Source organism: Elephas maximus, chromosome 15, assembly GCF_024166365.1.
Source record: "Elephas maximus indicus isolate mEleMax1 chromosome 15, mEleMax1 primary haplotype, whole genome shotgun sequence".
NCBI classification, from domain to species: Eukaryota; Metazoa; Chordata; class Mammalia; order Proboscidea; family Elephantidae; genus Elephas; species Elephas maximus.
In genome coordinates this window covers 10,835,648-10,855,683 of record NC_064833.1, presented here as the reverse complement: position 1 = coordinate 10,855,683, position 20,036 = coordinate 10,835,648, and the positions used below count along the sequence as shown (strand labels likewise).

The following is a 20,036-nucleotide window of genomic DNA, read 5'->3' as shown; positions in this document are numbered from 1 at the left end:
AAAATATTATTCCCTCAAGTAGTCAAAAAAACACAGCCCCCCCTTAAAGCATGTCACAGTTAGTCCTGAAACACAGGTCAATTTAAGCCGATCACCTGACAATGGCAAGACTGGATCTAAAAACAAAACCTATCGTTTAATGGCTAAAAGCTGTGGCCTGGACACAAAGCCAGATCTATGTGACCAGCATGGCTGGCCTGGGGTCGGGCTGGCTCCACACACCCTCCAGATGAATGAACTTGGCACATCACACACCCTCCAGATGAATGAACTTGGCACATCACACACCCTCCAGATGAATGAACTTGGCACATCACACACGCTCTCTCAAGTACAGTTCCTCATCTGTATCATGAGGATGAGATCTGGCATCTGGGGGTGTTATGAGGGTTTAAGCACGTGTAGGAGACCACCCATATAGGATCGCTGTGAGTAGGAATTGACTCGACAGCAGTGGGTAGAAGACCAGGGTCCCTGGGTGGCACAAACGGTTTGTGATCAGTTGCCAATCAAACCTACCCAGCAGTGCCACAGAAGAAAGGCCTGGTGATCTGCTCCCATAAAGATTACAGCCAAGAAAACCCTGTGGGTCTCAGCTCTGCTCTAACACGTCGGCTCTCCATGAGTCAGAACTGACTTAATGGCAATGGATTTGGTGTTTTTTTACTTTTTTTTTTTTTGGAAGGGAAGGTTCGACAATACTCGGCAAACAGGGATTCAATAAGCAGCCATGATTGTTAATATCACGAATCTTCATACACCTGGCAGAAGACAATTTTATTTCAACTTCACAGATAAGGAAAGTGAGGCCCAGAGCAGTACAGGGTTATACCCACCCCGTACAAACATGCGGAGTAACTCCAGTTCAGAAAAGCCCAGTGCACCCGCACACATGGGCTCCATTCTTGTCCCCCTGTGCACGGCTGTGGCTCAGGGTGCCGAGGGTGCCGGGTCGACGAAGCAGCACTTCTGAGACGTGCCTGCTCTGACTGCGTCCACACGGGAGCTGGAAGTAAGGCTGGCTTAGAAGCTGGACAGTCTGCACTGGTCCCCTGCCGGCCCCAGCTCTCTCTGGGACCTCGGGCAGGTTATTTCTCTCAGCTGTGATCATGAATTCTCGGGGCACTGAGATCCCTTGAAGTTTCCCTCCAACGCTTCTCTTTGCACCTAGGTCTGTCCTTCTGTCAGCTGCAGAGACAGCAACTCTTGGTGAGCGGCTACATTAACAGCACGGCCACCTCCTACCTGCCCCAGTGTCAAGACTCGGGGGGCTACACGCCTGTCCAGTGTGACGTGTGGCGGCTGCAGTGCTGGTGTGTGGACGTGGAAGGCACGGAGGTGTACGGGACCCGGCAGCGGGGCAGGCCAGCACGCTGTGAGTGTCGCAGGGCTCCACGCCCCGAGGGGAGGGCAGCTGCGCAAAAGCTGGAGCTTCCAGGATCCCCTCACAAAAGGCAGAGCATCTGGCCCTCAACAGAGAAACCAAAAGCTCTTAAAAAATAATTTTATTGTGGTAAAATATATATAACAAAAATTTTTCCATTTTAACCTTTCTTCAATGTACAATTCAGTGGCATTGATTATATTCACCATGTTGTAAAACCATCACCTCTATCTATTTCCAAAAGTTTTTCATCACCCCGAACAGAAACTCAGAACCCCTTCAGCAATGACTCTCCATCCCCCCTCCCCCAGCCCTGGTAACCACTAATAAATGGTTTCTCTATGCATTTGCGTATCCCAGAGGTTTCACGTAAGTGGCAACATACAATATTTGTCCCTTTGTGTCTGACTGACCTCCCTCAGTATAAAGTTTTCAAGGTTCATGTATTGAATGGATGTACCACAATTTGTTTATCCATTTGTCTGTTGATGGACACTTGGATTGTTTCACCATTGACTGTTGTGAATAATGTTGTTACAATGAACAATGTTCAAATGTATCTGTTTGAGTCCCTGCTTTCAAGTCTCTCAGGTATATAGCTAGGGATGGAATTGCTGGGTCATATGTTACTGCTGTATCTTGGAGGAAGTACGACCAGCATAGCCAGAATTCTCCTGAGAAGCAGGGATGGCGAGACCTCGTCTCACATACTTTGGACATGTTGTCAGGGAGGATCAGTCCCTGGAGAAGGACATCATGCTCAGTAAAGCAGAGGGTCCAGGAAAAAGAGGAAGACCCTCAATGAGATGGGTTGACACAGTGGCTGCAACAATGGGCTCAAGCATAGCAACGATTGTGAGGATGGCGCAGGGCCAGGCGGTGTTTTGTTTTGTTGTGCATAGAGTTGCTATGAGTCTGAACTGACTCGATGGCACCTAATGACATAACAACATGGTACTTCTATATTTAACTTTTTAAGGAACTGCCAAATTGTTTGAAAATGAGAACGTTTTGAATGGCGTTATTACTTCTTATATTTCCATATGGTAGATAGCCAATATTCATTAGCTGATCGTCAGAAGTGTAAGTAGGATTTCAATGGGCATTTGCAAGTCTCCCACTGCAGACTCAGCGATCGTCTGGGTCTTCACCTGTCACAGGTGTGTGTGCGTGTACACATCTTGGCTACACATCTTGACTGCAGAACATGTACTCACTCCTACATAAGAATTTAAGACTTCTTCCTTGAAAACGTTTAGGTCCAAGGAGCTGTGAGATAAGAAACCGTCGCATCCTCCATGGGGTGGGGGACAAGTCGCCCCCCCAGTGCACCCCAGAAGGAGAGTTCATGCCCGTCCAGTGCAAGTTTGTCAACACCACAGACATGATGATTTTTGATCTGGTCCAGAGCTACAACAGGTAAGGGGAGCCGGTCAGCCTCTGGGGTTTGCCCATCGCTGGGCCCTCCTCCTTCATGTCTCCTGCCAAAGCCCCTGCTCACTTGGGCGCTGGGGGCTTCAACGTGTGAGACACGTGGCCTCTGAAGAAGGAAGAGACCCCTACTCACCTAGGCTGCTGGTGGCCGTCAGAAGTGCCACAGCACCTTTAACAGAGCAGCCTGGCAACTGCTATCAAAATTAAACACCTGTGTACACCTGACCCAGCGATCCCGTGGAAATAAGAGCGGCAGACAGAGGAGACGTATGTACCAGCATGTCTGCTCTATTAGTGTTCACTGTGGCAAAAAACTGGGAACGAATGACCGATTTTCAAAAGGTGGATGGCTGAATACGTAAGTATCCACCATAAATATTTATATGGCTGTTTAAAGAACACGTTAGAGGTAGAGCAGTTGACTTGAGGGAATTCCACAATATATTATGGTGACATGGTACAAAGTGCAAGACACAGATAATATGATAGGATTCTATTTGTTTATAAAAGAACAAGCAAGCAAAACCCTTTGTGTATGTTTGTGTAGCTCATTTGTCGCAGTCACAGCACTCAGTTATTCCAGTATGGACACAAATGTAATCAGATCATCACATACTTGTATATAAAGGAGGCACAGCTACCTTGGATCGCAGGGCCTATGGAGAAGCAGGAGTGGGGGCAGGGAGATAAGCAGAAAAGTAGTCCCTGGGGGGTGCGAATGGTTAATGTGCTCAGCTGCTAACCAGGGGTTGGAGGTTTGAGTCCACTCAGAGGTGCCTTGGAAGAAAGGCCTGCCATCCTACTTCTGAAAAATCAAGCATTGAAAACCTTACAGAGGACAGGTCTGCTCTGACACACATGGGGGTTGCCGTGAGTTCGAGCTGACTCGACGGCAATGGTTGCTTCTACAAAGTGTAGGTAGGATCTTATATACATATATATTTTCGAATGACAGAGATTTATTCATTGAATCAAAAAGAGCTCAAGCAGTATTTGACTCTAAGACACATGTATGGCAGACTTTTGTTTGGGGAAATAACGGTAGACTAGATGTATTAAATAATACATCTGGTGCAGACAACCGCAGAAGTTGGGTAAAATAGAAAAGCATATTATTAGATATGTTGCCCAGCTGTCAACAACGCAAGGAATTTGCAGAAAAGTGGAAATTCTGCAAGGAAAATCATATTTATCTATTTTGTAAGTTATGTATACTTTTAAATAATTTAAAAGTTTGAAATAATAAATATAAAGAGAGAGATGAGTCATAGCACTCAACCAAACAACCAGGTAGCTTCTAGTTATTTAAATGGCTAACTTGACTATTTTAAAGGACACACCCAGACCTGAGGTATAACTGAAAGGCTCGGAGTAAGAATAAATAATGAAGACTGATGTGAGTTCTCTGGGATGACCTGAGTTTTTGTGTGGCTGGCTTCCAAAACAACCAGAGTCTTTTCCTATGTGAGAGGAAATTCTCCTGGCTGATGTCGGGAGGGGTCCCAGACTAGCAGCCTGTGAGCAGGACCTATCCCATGGACCTGGTCGGTTTAAGCTGCATCATATTTTAAAAACTGGGATTATTGATTAAGTTGAACACTGTGGAATTTCCATGTTCGTAGGTCAAAAATAGTTGAATATCAGCAATTTCATATGTTCAACCTAATATACAAAAATTCTGAGATCCTTAGAGCAAGGGCGGGAGCTATATACCTTCTCCACAGCATCGGGAAGCTGGACTTCAGCCTCTGCCGTTTTTGGATGGAGCACACCCCCTACATCTGTGTCTGGTTCCCAGGGTGTCCTTCATCCTCCTGCCTGTTCCTCCCGTTTGTCTGACCTGCTTGGCCCTACAGCATTCGCCTCTGTCATCCTCATTCTGTTGCTGCCATGCTTGGCACAGTGACCTGGGTGACTTACCCACCGTCTTTGAGCCTCAGTTTCCCCATCCGTAAAATGGAGGACAATGCCCTGCTCATCAGATCGTAGTGAAGATCTGATGAGACCTCATCTCCCCAAACATTGTGAAAATTGCAAATTATGGTACAATGAACTTTCATGTCTCCCAGTTTCAGAGAACTGAGGTTAGATTTTTTTCTCCCTGAGTCTAGAGAATGGCCTGGCTATGCACCCAAGTGAATTTCCAAATGGCCTGGTACTCGTGGATGTAAACGAATGTCTCAGTTCAAGTTTAACAGAGTACTTCCTATCTATAGGGAATTTTACATCCTTTTACCTACTTTAGAAGCCTGGGGGTGCAGTGGTTAAGGCACTTGACTGCTAACCGAAAGGCCAGCGGTTTGAACTCACCAGCAGCTCCGCGGGAGAAAGATGTGGCAGTCTGCTTCTGTAGAGGTTTACAGCCTTGGAAACTATGGGGTTGCTATGACTCTGAATCGATCCAATGGCAGTGGGTTTATTTGGGTTTTTGGCTTTACCTCTTTAATATTTACAAAAGTGACTTGATAATTATGGTTTCCAGTATACAAATGAGGAATCTGAAATACAGACAGCCTAAGGAACTCACCCTAGGCAGCATAATTAGGGTGGTTTGGTAAAGTAGAGGGTCAGAAAAAATGAGGGAAACATTCAGTGAGATGGACTGTGCTGGTGGGTGCTAGAGCTCTCTGGCTTCCTTAGTATCCCACACTGCCTCAAATCTCAGGTCCCCTACAGCTCACAGCACAGAGCTTGCACACAGTAGGCCTACAAGCAGTGCTCGCTGAGAAGGTGAATGCATGCTGGAACTTCTTGGTGATTGGCTTGTCGAGGAACAATTACAGCTACTTCCACAAGGGGGCAGTCAAGTTAAATGCAAAGGTTCTGGACTATGCATTCATTGTTTAAAATGAGCAAAAACAATTCATCCTGAAATGGGATCCTTTCTTTCTTTGCAAGTAAGAATGTCTCAGAGAAAATTCTCATTTAGGAAGGTCATGGGAAGGGTCAGGTGGCTGGTTACTGGAAGCCGAGATACAGTTAGGCATTTTCTGATACACAGACCTGGCAGCCCCAAACCAGGGACTCCAGTGGGAGCCGTGGAGGCTGAGGAGCCCACGTGCAGAGTCTGCGCTTGGTCTCTCGCCAGCAGCACACAGGGCCACCAGATAAAACACGGGACACCGGTGACATTTGAATGTAATGAACACTGAATACTTTTTAGTAGGACTTTAAAAAAAAAAAAATTTTTTTTTTTTTTTTTATGTCCCCAGTGGAGCCCTGGTGGCACAGTGGTTAAGAGCTACGGCTGCCAAATGCATCAATAATTCATAAACCTGAGGTGGGTGTAGGGTGTATCTTAACAACCTTCAGAACTGGACTTTGCGAAGAGTGAATTGGTGGCTGCTCGCTGCTGTCGAGTTGCCTCCAACTCATGGCGACCTGGAGAGTAATAGAAGGAAATATTGCCTGGTCCGGTGCCGTCTTCCTGGTCCTGGGTATGTCTGAGCCCGTTGTGGTAGCTGTTGTGTCAACCTGTCTCACTGAGGGTTTCCTGCATCTTAGCTGACCTTCTACGAACCATCCATGTCCTTTTCTAGTGACTGGTCTTTCCTATGATGTGTCCAAGGTAAGCGAGCTAAAGTCTTACCGTCCTCACTTCTAAGGAGCATCCTGGCTGCATTTCATCCAAGACTGCTTTGTTTGTTCTTCTGGTAGTCCACGATATGTTCAGAGTTCTTTGCCAACACCTGGTGCTGACGGGAGAGGAGGTAGGAGTGGAGAAGAGCAGAGTGGTGCTGGGAAGCGACTCTGTCAGTTAGGAGGCCACTGCACTGGTCCTGCTGAGAGATGATGTTGGCTTGGATTAGGCTAGGTGATGGAGAGGACAGTGGAGGGATGGGGCAGACTTGGAGACATGTTTAGCAGGTAGAATCCACAGAACCTGGTGAAGGGTTAGGTATGTAGTGTGAGGGAGAGGAAGGGTCAAGGATGGCTCCTGCGTGTGGTTTCTAGATGGATGGTAGAGGATGAGTTTGGAAAGGAAGGAGCATGAATTTGGTTTTGGAATATTGAGTCTGAGGGAATTGTTCTTGGAAATCCAAGGAGGGAAGTAGAGTAGGCAGTTGACTTCCTTCCATGGGGCCACAGGAAGGCCGGAAGCCTGTAGGCAGCCCATTTCCCAACCTGCTGTGGGTTCTAACGTGCTGGGTGATGCTTTACACTTGAACATTGCTATAGTGTTTGCCCCTTTGAGATAGGTTCTTTTGTCTCTTAAAGAAGGTCACTGCTAACTACACCTATTTTGCTGGTGGCTTTAAAAAGCCATGTCTACAATTTACTTTTTAATATTCCTATCATTGGACATCAAGGCTGTTTTTGATATTTTGGTAGAAGAGACTACACAACGACAGGCCTATCTGTGCAGATAGCTGCTGCTTCTGCTAACTTACTGTTTTGGGATGTATTTCCAGACACAGCTAGAAACACATTCTGCTTGGAACTGATGTAGTAGATACATAGAGCTTGAAAACAAATTTTTCAATGGTGTATACCGCTGAAAAATTTCTCTCTGATTCTTACGTCATTGCATGTGAGAAGAACTCAATATGGCTTTACGTCGCCTTAGCTTCCTAGTACTTCCAAGATGGGGAGCCCAGACAATTAGCTGCTATAGTAATTGCCATGTCAGCCAGGACTTAAACGTGCTTTCCTTCAGTACGTGGAAAGGCAGTAGGTCGTATAGAATTTGTTCTTTTTCAACCATGGAACTGTGAAATGTCCTTCTTTCTTAAGGATTTCCTAGGGTAGAATCTGGCTTCCTTTCAAGCTCTTGAAAAGTTTTACAGGACCCTGAAGTCATTTGATCTCCCCAAATGAGATCATATGAGATGTACCATATGTTTATGAAGCAAACTTGGCCTTCAGTCTCTAGAGTTATATTCTGTTAAAGGAACCAGTTAGCACGAAGTTTATTATCTGTTTCAGCCTGATCCCGAGACATACGCATGGGCATAAATTGTTCACATACCATGAGTGAAGAAAACAGCTAATTAGTCGGTGACAGCTAAACCAAGCCTTGTTTTTACAAGGACCAGCATAGCTCCTGTCAGGTAAAACCAATTTAGAAATTTGTTTCCTGCAGGAAGCATGGAGCAAATGGAATGAGACACAAAAGCAGACATTCCTTGCCCCAGATGGGGAAGTGGCTGTGTGTTTTATTTCCACAGGAAGAGCTGTGGTGACTTGCCTGTGGTGAAGCGGTGACCATAAATTGAATTCTCTCTTAGATTTCCAGACGCATTCGTGACCTTTAGGACCTTCCAGAGCAGGTTCCCCGAGGTGTCTGGGTATTGTCACTGTGCTGACAGTCAAGGGCGGGAACTGGCTGAGACGGGTAAGCACATCTGAGGTCAGCTGGGTGGAAGTGGGGTTCACCAGGAGTGACAGCCCCAGTCTGCCTACTCCTAAAGCAGAATTAGCAATGTTGGCCTGCTCCCCGTCAGGCTGCTGCGATTGTTGATGAGGACATGGCCTTAGCAAGCTTTCAGCTGTGGCACTTTGAAGGCAACTGCTGCCAGCCCACATGGTGCCTCTGTGCACAGGAGAAAATGGTGCCTCCTGGGCTGCAGAGCTTGGTGAGAGGAGCACAGGGTGGATTTCAGTCTCCTCTCACTCTCTCAGCAGTGCCCTTTTGAGCTGTGAACAACCTGCACAGTCATACCAAGCAGCCCTGACTTTGGAAACAAAGTATTACGCAGACAGGATGCACAATGACGCCGGCGAGGGCTCTGTCCCTTGTAGTAACTGTTTGCCTAGAGAAGTCAGGACTTCCTTTTTGGAATGAACCACCCCCTCCCCGCCCCGAAACACCTGCTGTCTCTGCTCAGGTTTGGAGCTGTTACTGGATGAGATTTACGACACCATTTTTGCTGGCCTGGACCTGGCTTCTACCTTTGCTGAAACCACCCTGTACCGGATATTGCAGAGACGGTTCCTAGCCGTCCAATTAGTCATCTCCGGCAGATTCCGATGTAAGTAGTAAGCGTGTTTCTGCTAGAAGGAAACCACTTGGGTCTTAAAGTCACTGCAGGCTCTGTGGCTGTTCCAACGAGAGTGAAGGGATTTTAAAGAATGTTAATAGCATGCAGCTGTAAACTCATCAAGCGTTGTTTACTCACTGTCTTCTTTACTGCGCGGATTTATCATAGGCCCCACAAAATGTGAAGTGGAGCAGTTTACAGCAACCAGCTTTGGCCACCCCTACATTCCAACCTGCAGCCGAAATGGGGACTACCAGCCAGTGCAGTGCCAAAGGGAAGGGCCATGCTGGTGTGTGGACGCCCAAGGAAAGGAGATCCAGGGGACTCAGCGGCAAGTGGGGCTGCCATCTTGTGGTGGGTTCCTTTCAAGCACTTCCTCTTGGGTCTTGTCAGGTCATATTGCCTTAACTATTTCTCCAGACCAGCCTCTCCAGAACTCCCAACCCATTAACTCAACTGCCTCCTGAGTGTGCCCCATAGACAGACCTTCGACCTCAACATGATTAAACCCCAGTTTGTCATCATTCACTCCCAACATGCTTCTCATCCTGTGTCAGACATAGTTGCTTCCTCAGGGAGCTCAAGGGATACTACGAGGAGGTGAAACAAAAGAGAACGAGAGTTTGCAGGTGCTATGAGAAAAGTGAGTACAGGCAACTAAAGCCAGGAGGGTTTAATTCTGTCTTAGAGCCTGTGTGAGGAAGAGACATTTAGGAAGGCTTCATGGAAGAGGTGACGCTAGACCAGAGTCATCTAAAATAAAGATATTTCCTGCAGGAGGAAAGTAAGAGAAGGTGTTCCCTCTAGAGCAGGATGAGCAAAATGGTAAAGACACAAACTATATGCATTGGTATGCTAATGGTCACTCTGAATCTGCAAGAAGAATAGAGAAAAAAAGAAGTTGTTGGAGTATGGTGGGTGGTGCTCTGAAAATTATGACTGGGGAGAGGCAGGGGTGAGACATGGAGATCTTGCACATCAAAACAAAGGCTTGGGGGCTTCATCCTGGAGAGCAGGTGTGGATGTTGAGAGATTATGCTAGAGAGTGCCATGATGGGTTTTGTGTGTAAGAAAGATCCTCTTGGAATGTTGGAGGAGAGATTGAAAAGAGCTTGTTGTTGTTAGGTGCTGTCGAGTCAGTTCCAACTCATAGTGACCCCATGTACTACAGAACGAAACATTGCCCAGTCTGGTCCTGTGCCATCCTCACAATCATTGCTACGTTTGAGCTCACTGTTGCAGCTACTGTGTCAATTCAGGGTCTTTCTCTTTTTGTTGACCCTCTACTTAACCAGGTATGATGTCCTTCTCCAGGAATAGTTCCCTCCTGATAACATGTCTAAAGTAAGCAAAACAAAGTCTCTCCATCCTCGGTTCTAAGGAGCATTCTGGCTGTACTTCTTCCAAGATAGATTTGTTTGTTCTTCAGGCAGTCTGTGGTGTATTCAATATTCTTTGCCAGCACCATAATTCAAAGAAGCATTAGTCTGGGGGAAATGGGACCCATTAGAATGCCACTGCATTGTCCAGAAGAGAGACGATGGGAACCACACTAAAGTAGACAGTGGGTTGGGGAGAAGGGCGTGGACAGGGGAATGTCACCAGGTATTCCAATAAGACTCTGTTCCATCCTGCCAGTAAGATTCTGGAGGATGTTAGCGATGAAGGAGGAATCTCAGAGCGCTCACACGCTGCTAACTTAGTTGACCTGGGTGGAGTCAGCAAGATTTGAAACAGTGAAGGTGAACTGCACACCTTTTTATAGTGCCAAAATAGACATGTATGAATGTTCACTCGATAATTCTTGTTAAATCATTCGATTTCTCCAACTTGATCTTTTGAATACTCTGCATGGTGTTTGGAATATTCAGTCTGCTAAGTGTTAAGATGTAGACAAAGAAAATGCTGAGGTCCCACCTGTTTATAATCATCTCGCAGATTTAATAGGATAATATCAATTCTATTAAAACCTAGAGAATGTGTCTTCCAGTTTCTAGGTGGAAATGAAGAACTTTGCTTTTGCAAATTAAAAACAATAGTTCTTCCAAATGAGAGGTCGTATATTCTTTTTCTGGTAGTATCGGTCCTACTTCAGTGAATACACATGTCACATGGAAGCAATGCCTGAATTCCTTTGACTTGGTAACACCACATAAGAAATGGATGGAAGAAATATGCTCTTAATTTGGAAAGGGAATGAGCAAAGCAGTGAACTTTATTTCTTCCATACCTTCCTATCACACCCATTAAAGGAAGCCATGGCCTTGCTGAGGGATGTGTTATGTGTTATGTATTCTTATGTTGCCAGTCTTCTCCCCTCCACCCAGACCACATGTTCCAGTTTTTCTGTTGCCTGGTTACAAAGGGAAATTGGCTGTCTCCCTTTTTGGCATCCATGTGAACACAAAGGAAAGAATTACTTAAAAAGTGTAGAGGGAGGCTGGTTGAAAAGGTTCCTTAAGATTTGCAATTTAATGGAGAAAAAATGGAGCTACCTTACTTCCACCTAAGAGACTGAGACAGCTACTTAGCGTTTGGATTTTATTGTTATTATTTTCATGGTGATTATCTAGAATTTTCAGTTAGCGAGGCGTGTCTGCCTGGACTTGCTCAGTTGATCACTGTTTAACTAGCAATTTCAAGGAAAGGTCAAGAAGCCTAGAAGAATGATGTTTGCTGGGTGGACATTATTGATTTTTATGAGAAATACTAATAGTATTTAAAGTATGGTTCTGGTCCTCTAAAACCTCTAGACTAACTATAAACTAGTTAATCTACAAAGAGCCATGGTGGTGCAATGGTTAAGAGCTTGGCTGCTAACTCATAGTTCAGCAATTTGAACCCACTAGCTGCACTGCGGGAGAAAAGACCTAGTGATCTGCTCCTGTAAAGGTTACAGCCTAGGAAACCCTACCAGGCAGTTCTACTCCATCCTTTAGGGTCATTATAAGTCAGGATTGACTCAACAGCACAAAACAACAACAGAGCTTTAAAATCCATTAAGATTTCCAAGAAGAGAATTCTAGAAAACAGTGTTTCACTAATTACATCTAGGAACCTATTGGTGAATGTGGTCCCTGGGTGCTACAAGCGGTTAAGTGCTCCACTGCTAGATGAAAGTTTGGTGGTTTGAGTCCACCGAGAGGTCCCTTGGAAGAAAGTCCTGGCAATCTCCTTTTAAAAGATCATAGCCATTGAAAACCCAGTGGAGCACATGGGGTTTCCATGAGTTGGCAGCTGTTTGTTTGTTTTTTTTAATGGTCAGATTTTCAGAAAGTGGGGAAGCTTTCAGTGTCTATGACCCTTGATTTAGAAGGGGGCCACCTCTAGTGGAAGTGAAAGAAAGGTAGCCATGCCAGCTGGAAGATTTACTCCCCAAAATGGCTGTCACAGATATGGCTCAGAGGGACAGGAAAAAGGAAAAGGAAAGAATAGAGGCACAAAATGTAGGTGTTCTTGATAGACTCTTGGCATCTTTCTACAAGAAAGATCGGAGGGGTAGTCTCATGTTCACTTGTGACATTAACACCATTTCTCCCGTTTGCTTTGTCTCCACACAGCTGAGGACAAATCCTGCACCTCAGAAAGACGGCAGGCCTTGTCCAGACTCTACTTTGGGCCCTCTGGCCACTTCAGCCAGCACAATTTGTTCTTTTCTCCTGAGGAAAGGCAGGCCTCTCAGAGAGTGGCCAGATTCTCCTCATCCTGCCCACCTCTGTTCAGGGAGCTGTTTGTTGACTCTGGCCTTCTCCGCCCCATGGTAGAGGGGCAGGATAAACAGTTTCCCGCCTCACAAAGTCTTCTCAAAGAAGCCATCAGAGCAATTTTCCCCACCAGAGAGCTGGCTCGTCTTGCCCTTCGGTTTACCATGGACCCCAAGCGACTCCAGCAAAACCTATTTGGAGGGAAATTTTTGGTGAATGTTGGCCAGTTTAACGTGTCTGGAGCCCTTGGAACAAGAGGCACGTTTAACTTCAGTCAGTTTTTCCAGCAACTTGGCCTCCCAGGCTTCAAGAAGGGAGAGGGATTCATGGATGTAGCCAAGCAGTTCTCTGTGGGACCTGATGCAAACCTTGCCACGAAAACCCCTAATGCCTCTGAGGAGGCTATGAATCTGCCACTCGTGGGCAGCTTTGGCTTCAAAATTAACTTACAGGAGAACCAAAATGCTCTGAATTTCCTTGCTTCTTTCCTGGAACTTCCAGAATTCCTTCTCTTCTTGCAGCATGCTATTTCCGTGCCAGAGGATGTAGCCCAGGATTTAGGGGACGTGGTGGAAATGGTGCTCAATTCCCAGGACTGTGAGCAGCCATCCACAAAGCTTTTTGTCCCATCATGCACAGCAGAAGGGAGCTACGAGAATGTCCAGTGCTCTGCCGGGGAGTGCTGGTGTGTGGATTCCCAGGGCAAAGAACTTTTTGGCTCGAGAGTTAGAGGTGGACAACCCAGATGCCCCACGGAGTGTGAAAAGCAAAGGGCACAAATGCAAAGCCTCATGGGTAGCCAGCCCGCTGGGTCCAGCTTATTTGTCCCTTCTTGTACCAGCGAGGGGCATTTCCTACCTGTCCAATGCTCCAACTCAGAGTGCTACTGTGTGGACGCTGAGGGTCAGGCTATCCCTGGAACTCGAAGTATAACAGGAGAACTCAAACAGTGTAAGTCCAGTGGATATTCAACCTATGCTATTGTTGTTTGTTGCTGTCAAGTTGATTCCAACTCATGGTGACCCCATGTGTGCAGAGTAGAATTACTCCATAGAGTTTCCAAGGTTGGAAACAGATCGACAGACCTGTCTTCCAAGTTGCCTCTAGGTGGGTTTGAACCACCAACCTTTTGGCTAGTAGTTGAGTCCTTAACCATTTATGCCAACCAGGTACTCCATTCAATCTATAGGCTCTCCATTCCCTCTTCAGTTCCTGACACAAAGCAGTATAGAAGGAAGAATCCACTCACGGCTAAAGCCCAAACTTCAGCTAATGGCAAATCGGATGATTAATTTAAAAAATATCAAAAAAAATTCTGGCTGATGTTGACCATTCCAATGAGTGACAGAGAGATTTGTCTGGCCTTCAGGACTTGCCACCTCCACTTCTGCGGTGCTGACACCAGCTACTTTCAGTGGTGCCGAGTTAGTGGCGGGTGCTGTCTGTCTAGACACGATTTACAAATTTAAATTTCATGGCACCTCTATGCCTGAGTGACGTTTCAGAGGGAGTTTGGACAGTTATGTTGCTCCATCACGGTCTTCTGGGGTTACTAAACTGCTTAGCCTTGGTGGTGCAGTGGTTAAGAGCTACAGCTGCTAACCAAAATGTTGGCAGTTCAAATCTACCAGCCACTCCTTTGAGAACCTACCAGGCAGTTCTACTCTGTTCTATAGCGTCACTATGAGTCAGAATCAAATTGACGGCAATGAGTTTGGATTTTTTTTGGTAAACTGCTTAAAGAGGAGCCCCAGTGGCACAGTGGTTAAAGCTCTCAGCTGCTAACCAAAAGGCCAATGGTTCGAATCCACCAGCAGCTCCATAGGAGAAAGATGTGGCAGTCTGCTTCCGTAAAGATTACAGCCTTAGAAATCCTATGGGGAAGTTCTACTCTGGCCTATAGGGTCATATGAATTTGTAAAGATTACGGCCTTGGAAACCCTACAGGGCAGTTCTACTCTGTTCTAGAGGGCCACTGTGAGTTGGAATTGGTTTGATGGCAATGGTTTTTAAACAGCTTAAACTGACACACCTGCTCATCATTTCTCCCAGGCCCCACGCTCTGTCAGTTACAGGCAGAGCAAGCGTTCCTGGGGACAGTGCAGGCCCTGCTCTCCAATTCCAGCCTACCACCTGCTCTCTCCAGCATCTACATCCCACAGTGCAGTGCTGATGGGCAATGGAGACACGTACAATGCGATGGGCCTCCCGAGCAGGCCTTTGAGTGGTACCAACGGTGGGCAGCTCAGAACAACAGTGGCCAGGAGCTGACCCCTGCTGAGTTGCTAAAGAGGATCATGAGCTATAGAGAAGTGGCTTCCAAAAGCTTCCGCCTCTTTATCCAAAGTCTGTATGAGGCTGGCCAACAAGATGTCTTCCCAGGGCTGGCAAGATACTCTGCTTTCCAAGACGTCCCACAGGCAGTCCTGGAAGGCAACCTGACCCAGCCTGGAGAGAACATCCTTCTGGAGCCCTACCTCTTTTGGCAGATCCTAAATGGCCAGCTCAGCCGGTACCCAGGGCCCTACTCAGATTTCAGTGCTCCTTTGGCACACTTTGACCTTCGAAGCTGCTGGTGTGTGGATGGGGCCGGTCATGAACTGGAAGGCACTCAGGCTGAGCCAAGCAAGGTTCCAGCATGTGAGTAAACTTATGTGCAGAACGGAATTTTTTCTTGAGGATGTCTGGCTGGATGGTATGGAGTGTCAAAGCTGGAATTGAGTTTAGGGTTGGCCAGGTGCATGCCTTCATTATCTGGGTGAGTAAACTGAGGTTCTTAGAGGGGAAGTGACTTCCCCAGGTCTACAAAGCGTTGGCAAAGTTAACGTGGTTCACTCTAGAAATTTTCATGTAATTATTTAAATTAACACTTCGAATTTGTATTAGCTATCCTGTGTGTGCAAGGCATTATCTTAGCCCCATGAAGGCTACAGAGGTGACTATGATCTGACCTTTGCCCTCTTACGGCTAATACTTTAGAAATCTCTCATGGGTTAGGTGGAGCCCTTGTTGCAAAGTGGTTAAGAGCTTGGCTGCTAACCAAGAGGTCAGCAGTTCAAATCCACCAGATTTCTTTGGAAACCCTATGGGGCAGTTCTACTCTGTCAGAATCAACTCGATGGCAGTGGGTTGGGGTTTGGGTTTTCACAAGTTAGGTACACCATTTCATTAACCAGCGAGTATCATGGGGGCTCTTCTGCTTGCACAGGGCACTGCTTTGTGTGTGGGGCATCAGGAAGTGCTCCTGCCTTCAAAGTGCCTTTAATTGACTTGAGGGGTTGAATTAAGGGACTCATTGGAGGGCCACTCAAGGAGGTCTGTAAGTTCAGCTTTGGGGCACATAGACACAGATGTGTGGCTACATGGAAGGACACTGACTCTATGTGTCTTAGATGAAAACACCTGATTACCAAGTTGTCATGGCAGCAGCTTGGCAGCACAGCCAGACGGATCGCACACTGTTACCCCTCTGAGTAGCAGTACATTATAGCACAGCTACACAGTGGGCACCGAAACCCCTTGGCCCATTCTTAGCAGTGTTTAATGTTGTCTGAATGTCTCTGGATAATGTTTAATTACTCATATTATTGTGACATTAGCCAAAGTTTTGGCAGCAACTGGATCTCTAGAATGTTGAGCGACATGTGATAAGAACAGAAGTACCCAGGGCGTTTGAATGCTGGGAGATTTAACACTGGTAGGATTCTCCGTTAACACGTCCGGTTCTAGCAGTGGACTGACCCTCAAAGTCCCCAGCTCGATGCCCACGTGGCCATTACATAATAAGCCTTTTTTTGTGTGAGACCTGTGGAATCACAGCCATACCTTAGGGTCATGTCTCGTACCCTGGGGCACTCCCATAAATTTCGATGCTCTATGACTGAATTTGGTCCTTCTGTACACAATTCAAGAAGCCTGGCTGGTAATACCAAAAGGCCTTAGTCACTTTAGTGACTAGTCTCAGTGACCTTGGCCTGAATGCTGGGCAGAGCATTAGAAGTAGGCTTCAGATAGTGTTGGCTCTCCCACTGAATGATGACAGGCTGTGCAGAGTAGGTGACCAGGGTGTACAAAACCATTCATTGGAGGGCAAACATTAGAACTTCTATCTGTATCTAGTATTCTGTCTCTTCCTTTTAAATTCCTATTTCTGTTGTTGGTGCTCGAACAGCTGAAAAAAATGAACCTAGTGTATTTCCATGGTAGGACATGTACAAACAAAGAAATACACGTACTTTGGGGCTGCATACTCAAAGCCTTTTGTTGACAGGGGTGTACAATCAGGAGGGTTTGGTGACCATTGGGTCAGAGCCTCGACACTCGAAGCATGGCCTAGCTGCACCAGCATCGCCTGGGAGCTTGTCAGAAATTTAGACTCTTGGGCCCAAAGTGCTGAATCAAAATCTGTAGTTCCACAGGATCCCCTTGTTATCCTTACACACCCTACAGTTTCCGAAGCAGTGGCTTAGAGGACCGAGCTTAGCTGGCTTGAATCCTGGTTCTGTCCCTACTACTGTGTGAGATAGCTGAGGGAAATCTCTGCATCTTAGTTTCACCTATGAAACCTGAGTTATAATAGCTACCTCAAAGGATTGTTGTGAGAATTATGTAAAGTGATAAATACAAGGTGTCAGCCTTGGTATGTAGAAAATACTTAATAAATGATAGCAGGATTAATATGGCCACTGGTGGCACAGTGGTTAAAGTGCTTGTCTGCTAACTGAAAGGTCGGCACTTTGAACCCACCATTTCCATAGGCGTAAGATGTGGAAGCCTGCTCCCATAAAGACTATAGCCTTGGAAACCCTGTGGAGCAGCTCTGCTCTGTCCTATAGGGTTGCTATGAGTCAGAATAGACTCAATGGCAATAGAGATTAATGCAACAGAGTAAGTGATGGAAGTGACCAGTGGCTGCCTCCATGTATACAGGTGTTCAGGGATGACGGATGTCTTGGTTACCTAGTGCCATAACGAAAAATCCCACAAGCGGGTTTACTTTAAAGAGCAGAATCTATTGTCTCACAGTTGTGGGGACGCATGCACTCGGGCCCAGGGACTATCCCGGGTGAGTGAATCCACCTGTAATATTGTTCTTCCCTTAGGCCCTGGCCCCTGTGAGGAAGTGAAGCTTCGTGTCCTGCAGTTCATTAAGGAAGCAGAGGAAATCGTCTTGGCTTCCAACAGTTCTCAGTTCCCTCTGGCAGACAGCTTTCTAGCCGCCAAGGGAATCCGGCTGACCAATGAGGAGCTCTCCCTTCCTGGGCCCTTCTCATCCCGGGAGACAATCGCTGAGAAGTTTCTGAGGGGAAGTGACTATGCCCTTCGCTTGGCGGCCCAGTCCAGTGAGTACTGTACTTCAGCGCCTTGTTCCGTGTCTTTGGGGAAGCGAAAAGTTGGATTAGTCTCCTTGGTTTCTCCAGGCGATGAGTCTTGAGATGCCAGTCAAAGCTGGAGTGGCGTCCAGGATTGTCTCCTGTGCAGGAAGCACACCTCCCCACCTGAACAACCAAAACCAAACCTGTCACCATCTAGTGGATTCCGACTCATAGAGACCCTATAGGACAGAGTAGAACTGCCCCATAGGGTTTCCAAGGAGCACCTGGTGGATTTGAACTACTGACCTTTTGCTTAGCAGCCATAGCACTTACCCACTATGCCATCAGGGTTTCCCACCTCCCTACAAGTCTCCCAAATCTCCCAGCAAAGCTGCACGAAGGCAGCGCTTGGCCTTTGTATCACAGGTAGATGATGCCCACAGCCCACCGTGAAGCCAAACTTTCTTGTTAAGATCTGAGGGACCCCGGCCCCAAATGCTCATCTACCCTCATGGCCTGGCTCAAAGCCTCCCTCCGCTTCCAAGGATTCAGGGACATCCATGACAGGGGATGAAGAAAAACCCTCAGTGATTCAGGAGCTCTTGGAGCCCCTGGGTAGCACACACTTGGGTGCTCACTGAAAAGTTGGAGGTTCAAGTTCACTCTGACATGCCTCAGAAGAAAGGCCTGGTGATCTACTTCCAAAAAACCAGCCATTGAACACCCTATGGAGCACAGTTCTACTCTGATACATATGGAGTCACTATGAGTTGGAATTAACTGGGCAGGAACTGGTGTTTATTGGGTTTTGGTAACCTTATACACTCGTCTCTTTGAATCTGGAGAGTAACTGTAAATGGCAGAGATTATCTCCTTCATATGACAGAGGAACAACCTCAGAGAGCCCACAGTTCTCGAGCCCATAGAAGTAGCTCAGCAGTACCTGGAAATTACCCTCGGCCGGGCCCTCGCTGAGCTAAGTGGTTTACCAGGTCCTGGCGTTCGATCTTGCGACAATTCCATGAGAACTGTGCTTCAGTCACCATCTGGGATTACTCACACATGGGGAAACTGAGCCTAGGGTATGTCACTTGCCCAAGTTCACCCAGTTAGTAACTAGTGGAGGCTGGATGTGAACCTCCCCCCACCCCGGGTTTTCAGGCCCCCACCCTCCAGCCCATGCTCTCAGACGCTCTATTTCTCTACCGGGCTGGTCCTGTGTGCCTGGGGCCATACCACTCAGAGCCTCTGTCTGTCTCAGTTTACAGACCCTGCTCTTTCTCCTGTGCCCACACCTGCTCTGGTGGGAGTGTCCAGGACCCACTCACTGACCTTATACCTACTTGTCAGGGACAAATGATTCCCCTGTCTCTGAGCCATACCCAAGCTTCCATTCACTGCTGAACTGCCCTTCAGATGCCCTGCCTGGAGTTCTCTGGCTTTGGTCTAAAACAACTCCTCCCGAAAACTTCTGTACCACATCAAATAGGATCCACTCCAAGCTCCCGCCTCTCCCATTCCTGGGGTGTCTGCACTGGCTTGGGTGGAGTCTCCATTCTCTTTGTTCTCCTGTCCCCATGAGAGAAACTCCCAAGGGCCATATTTGTTTTCTGCTTCTCTCCCTCACTGAATGTCTCTTTTGGAGGACGAAGAACCATGTCTTATTCATCTTTATGTCCTCACTGTCTGGTACAGTGCCTGACAGAATAGATAAAGAACAGATGGCTGCCGTAGAGTCGATGCTGACTCATGGTAACCTTATGTACATCAGAATGAAATGCTGCCCGGTCCTGCATCATCCTCACGATTGTCAGTGTATTCGAGTCCATCATTGTGGCTATTGTGCCAATCCACCTCACCGAGAATCTCCCGGGCCCTTGCTGGCCCTCTCCTTCACCAAACATGATGTCCTCCTCCGGTGACTGATCCTTCCTGATGATGTGTCTATAGCAATCAAATCAGATAGTGTTCTGTTGTGATCCATAAGGTTTCCATTGGCTGTTTGAGAAGTAGAGCTCCAGGCCTTTCTTCCCAGTCTGTGTTAGTCTGGAGGCTCTGCTGAAACCTCTCTACCGTGGGTAACCATGCTGGTATTTGAAATACCATGGGCATAGATTCTAGTGTCACAGCAGCATGCAAGCCACCACAAGCTGAGAGAGTGGTGGGACACAGTAGAGCCCAGGAAGTGTGGGTTAGACTATCCTTGTTGCTTCCTTCC

General features: G+C 46.9%; 1 protein-coding gene across 3 annotated transcripts in view; it reads left to right on the top strand.

Annotated features, from left to right (window-relative positions):
- The window catches only part of TG (thyroglobulin), a 232,277-nt gene that overhangs the window by 3,482 nt on the left and 208,759 nt on the right, over positions 1-20,036 (top strand). For all 3 annotated transcript variants that reach the window (XM_049854070.1, XM_049854071.1, XM_049854069.1), the window contains exons 4-11: positions 1,172-1,375; positions 2,644-2,803; positions 8,047-8,153; positions 8,647-8,790; positions 8,968-9,153; positions 12,360-13,454; positions 14,556-15,143; positions 17,606-17,845. In XM_049854070.1, coding sequence (XP_049710027.1) covers positions 1,172-1,375; positions 2,644-2,803; positions 8,047-8,153; positions 8,647-8,790; positions 8,968-9,153; positions 12,360-13,454; positions 14,556-15,143; positions 17,606-17,845 — 2,724 coding nt within the window. The remainder of the gene's footprint in view (positions 1-1,171; positions 1,376-2,643; positions 2,804-8,046; positions 8,154-8,646; positions 8,791-8,967; positions 9,154-12,359; positions 13,455-14,555; positions 15,144-17,605; positions 17,846-20,036) is intronic.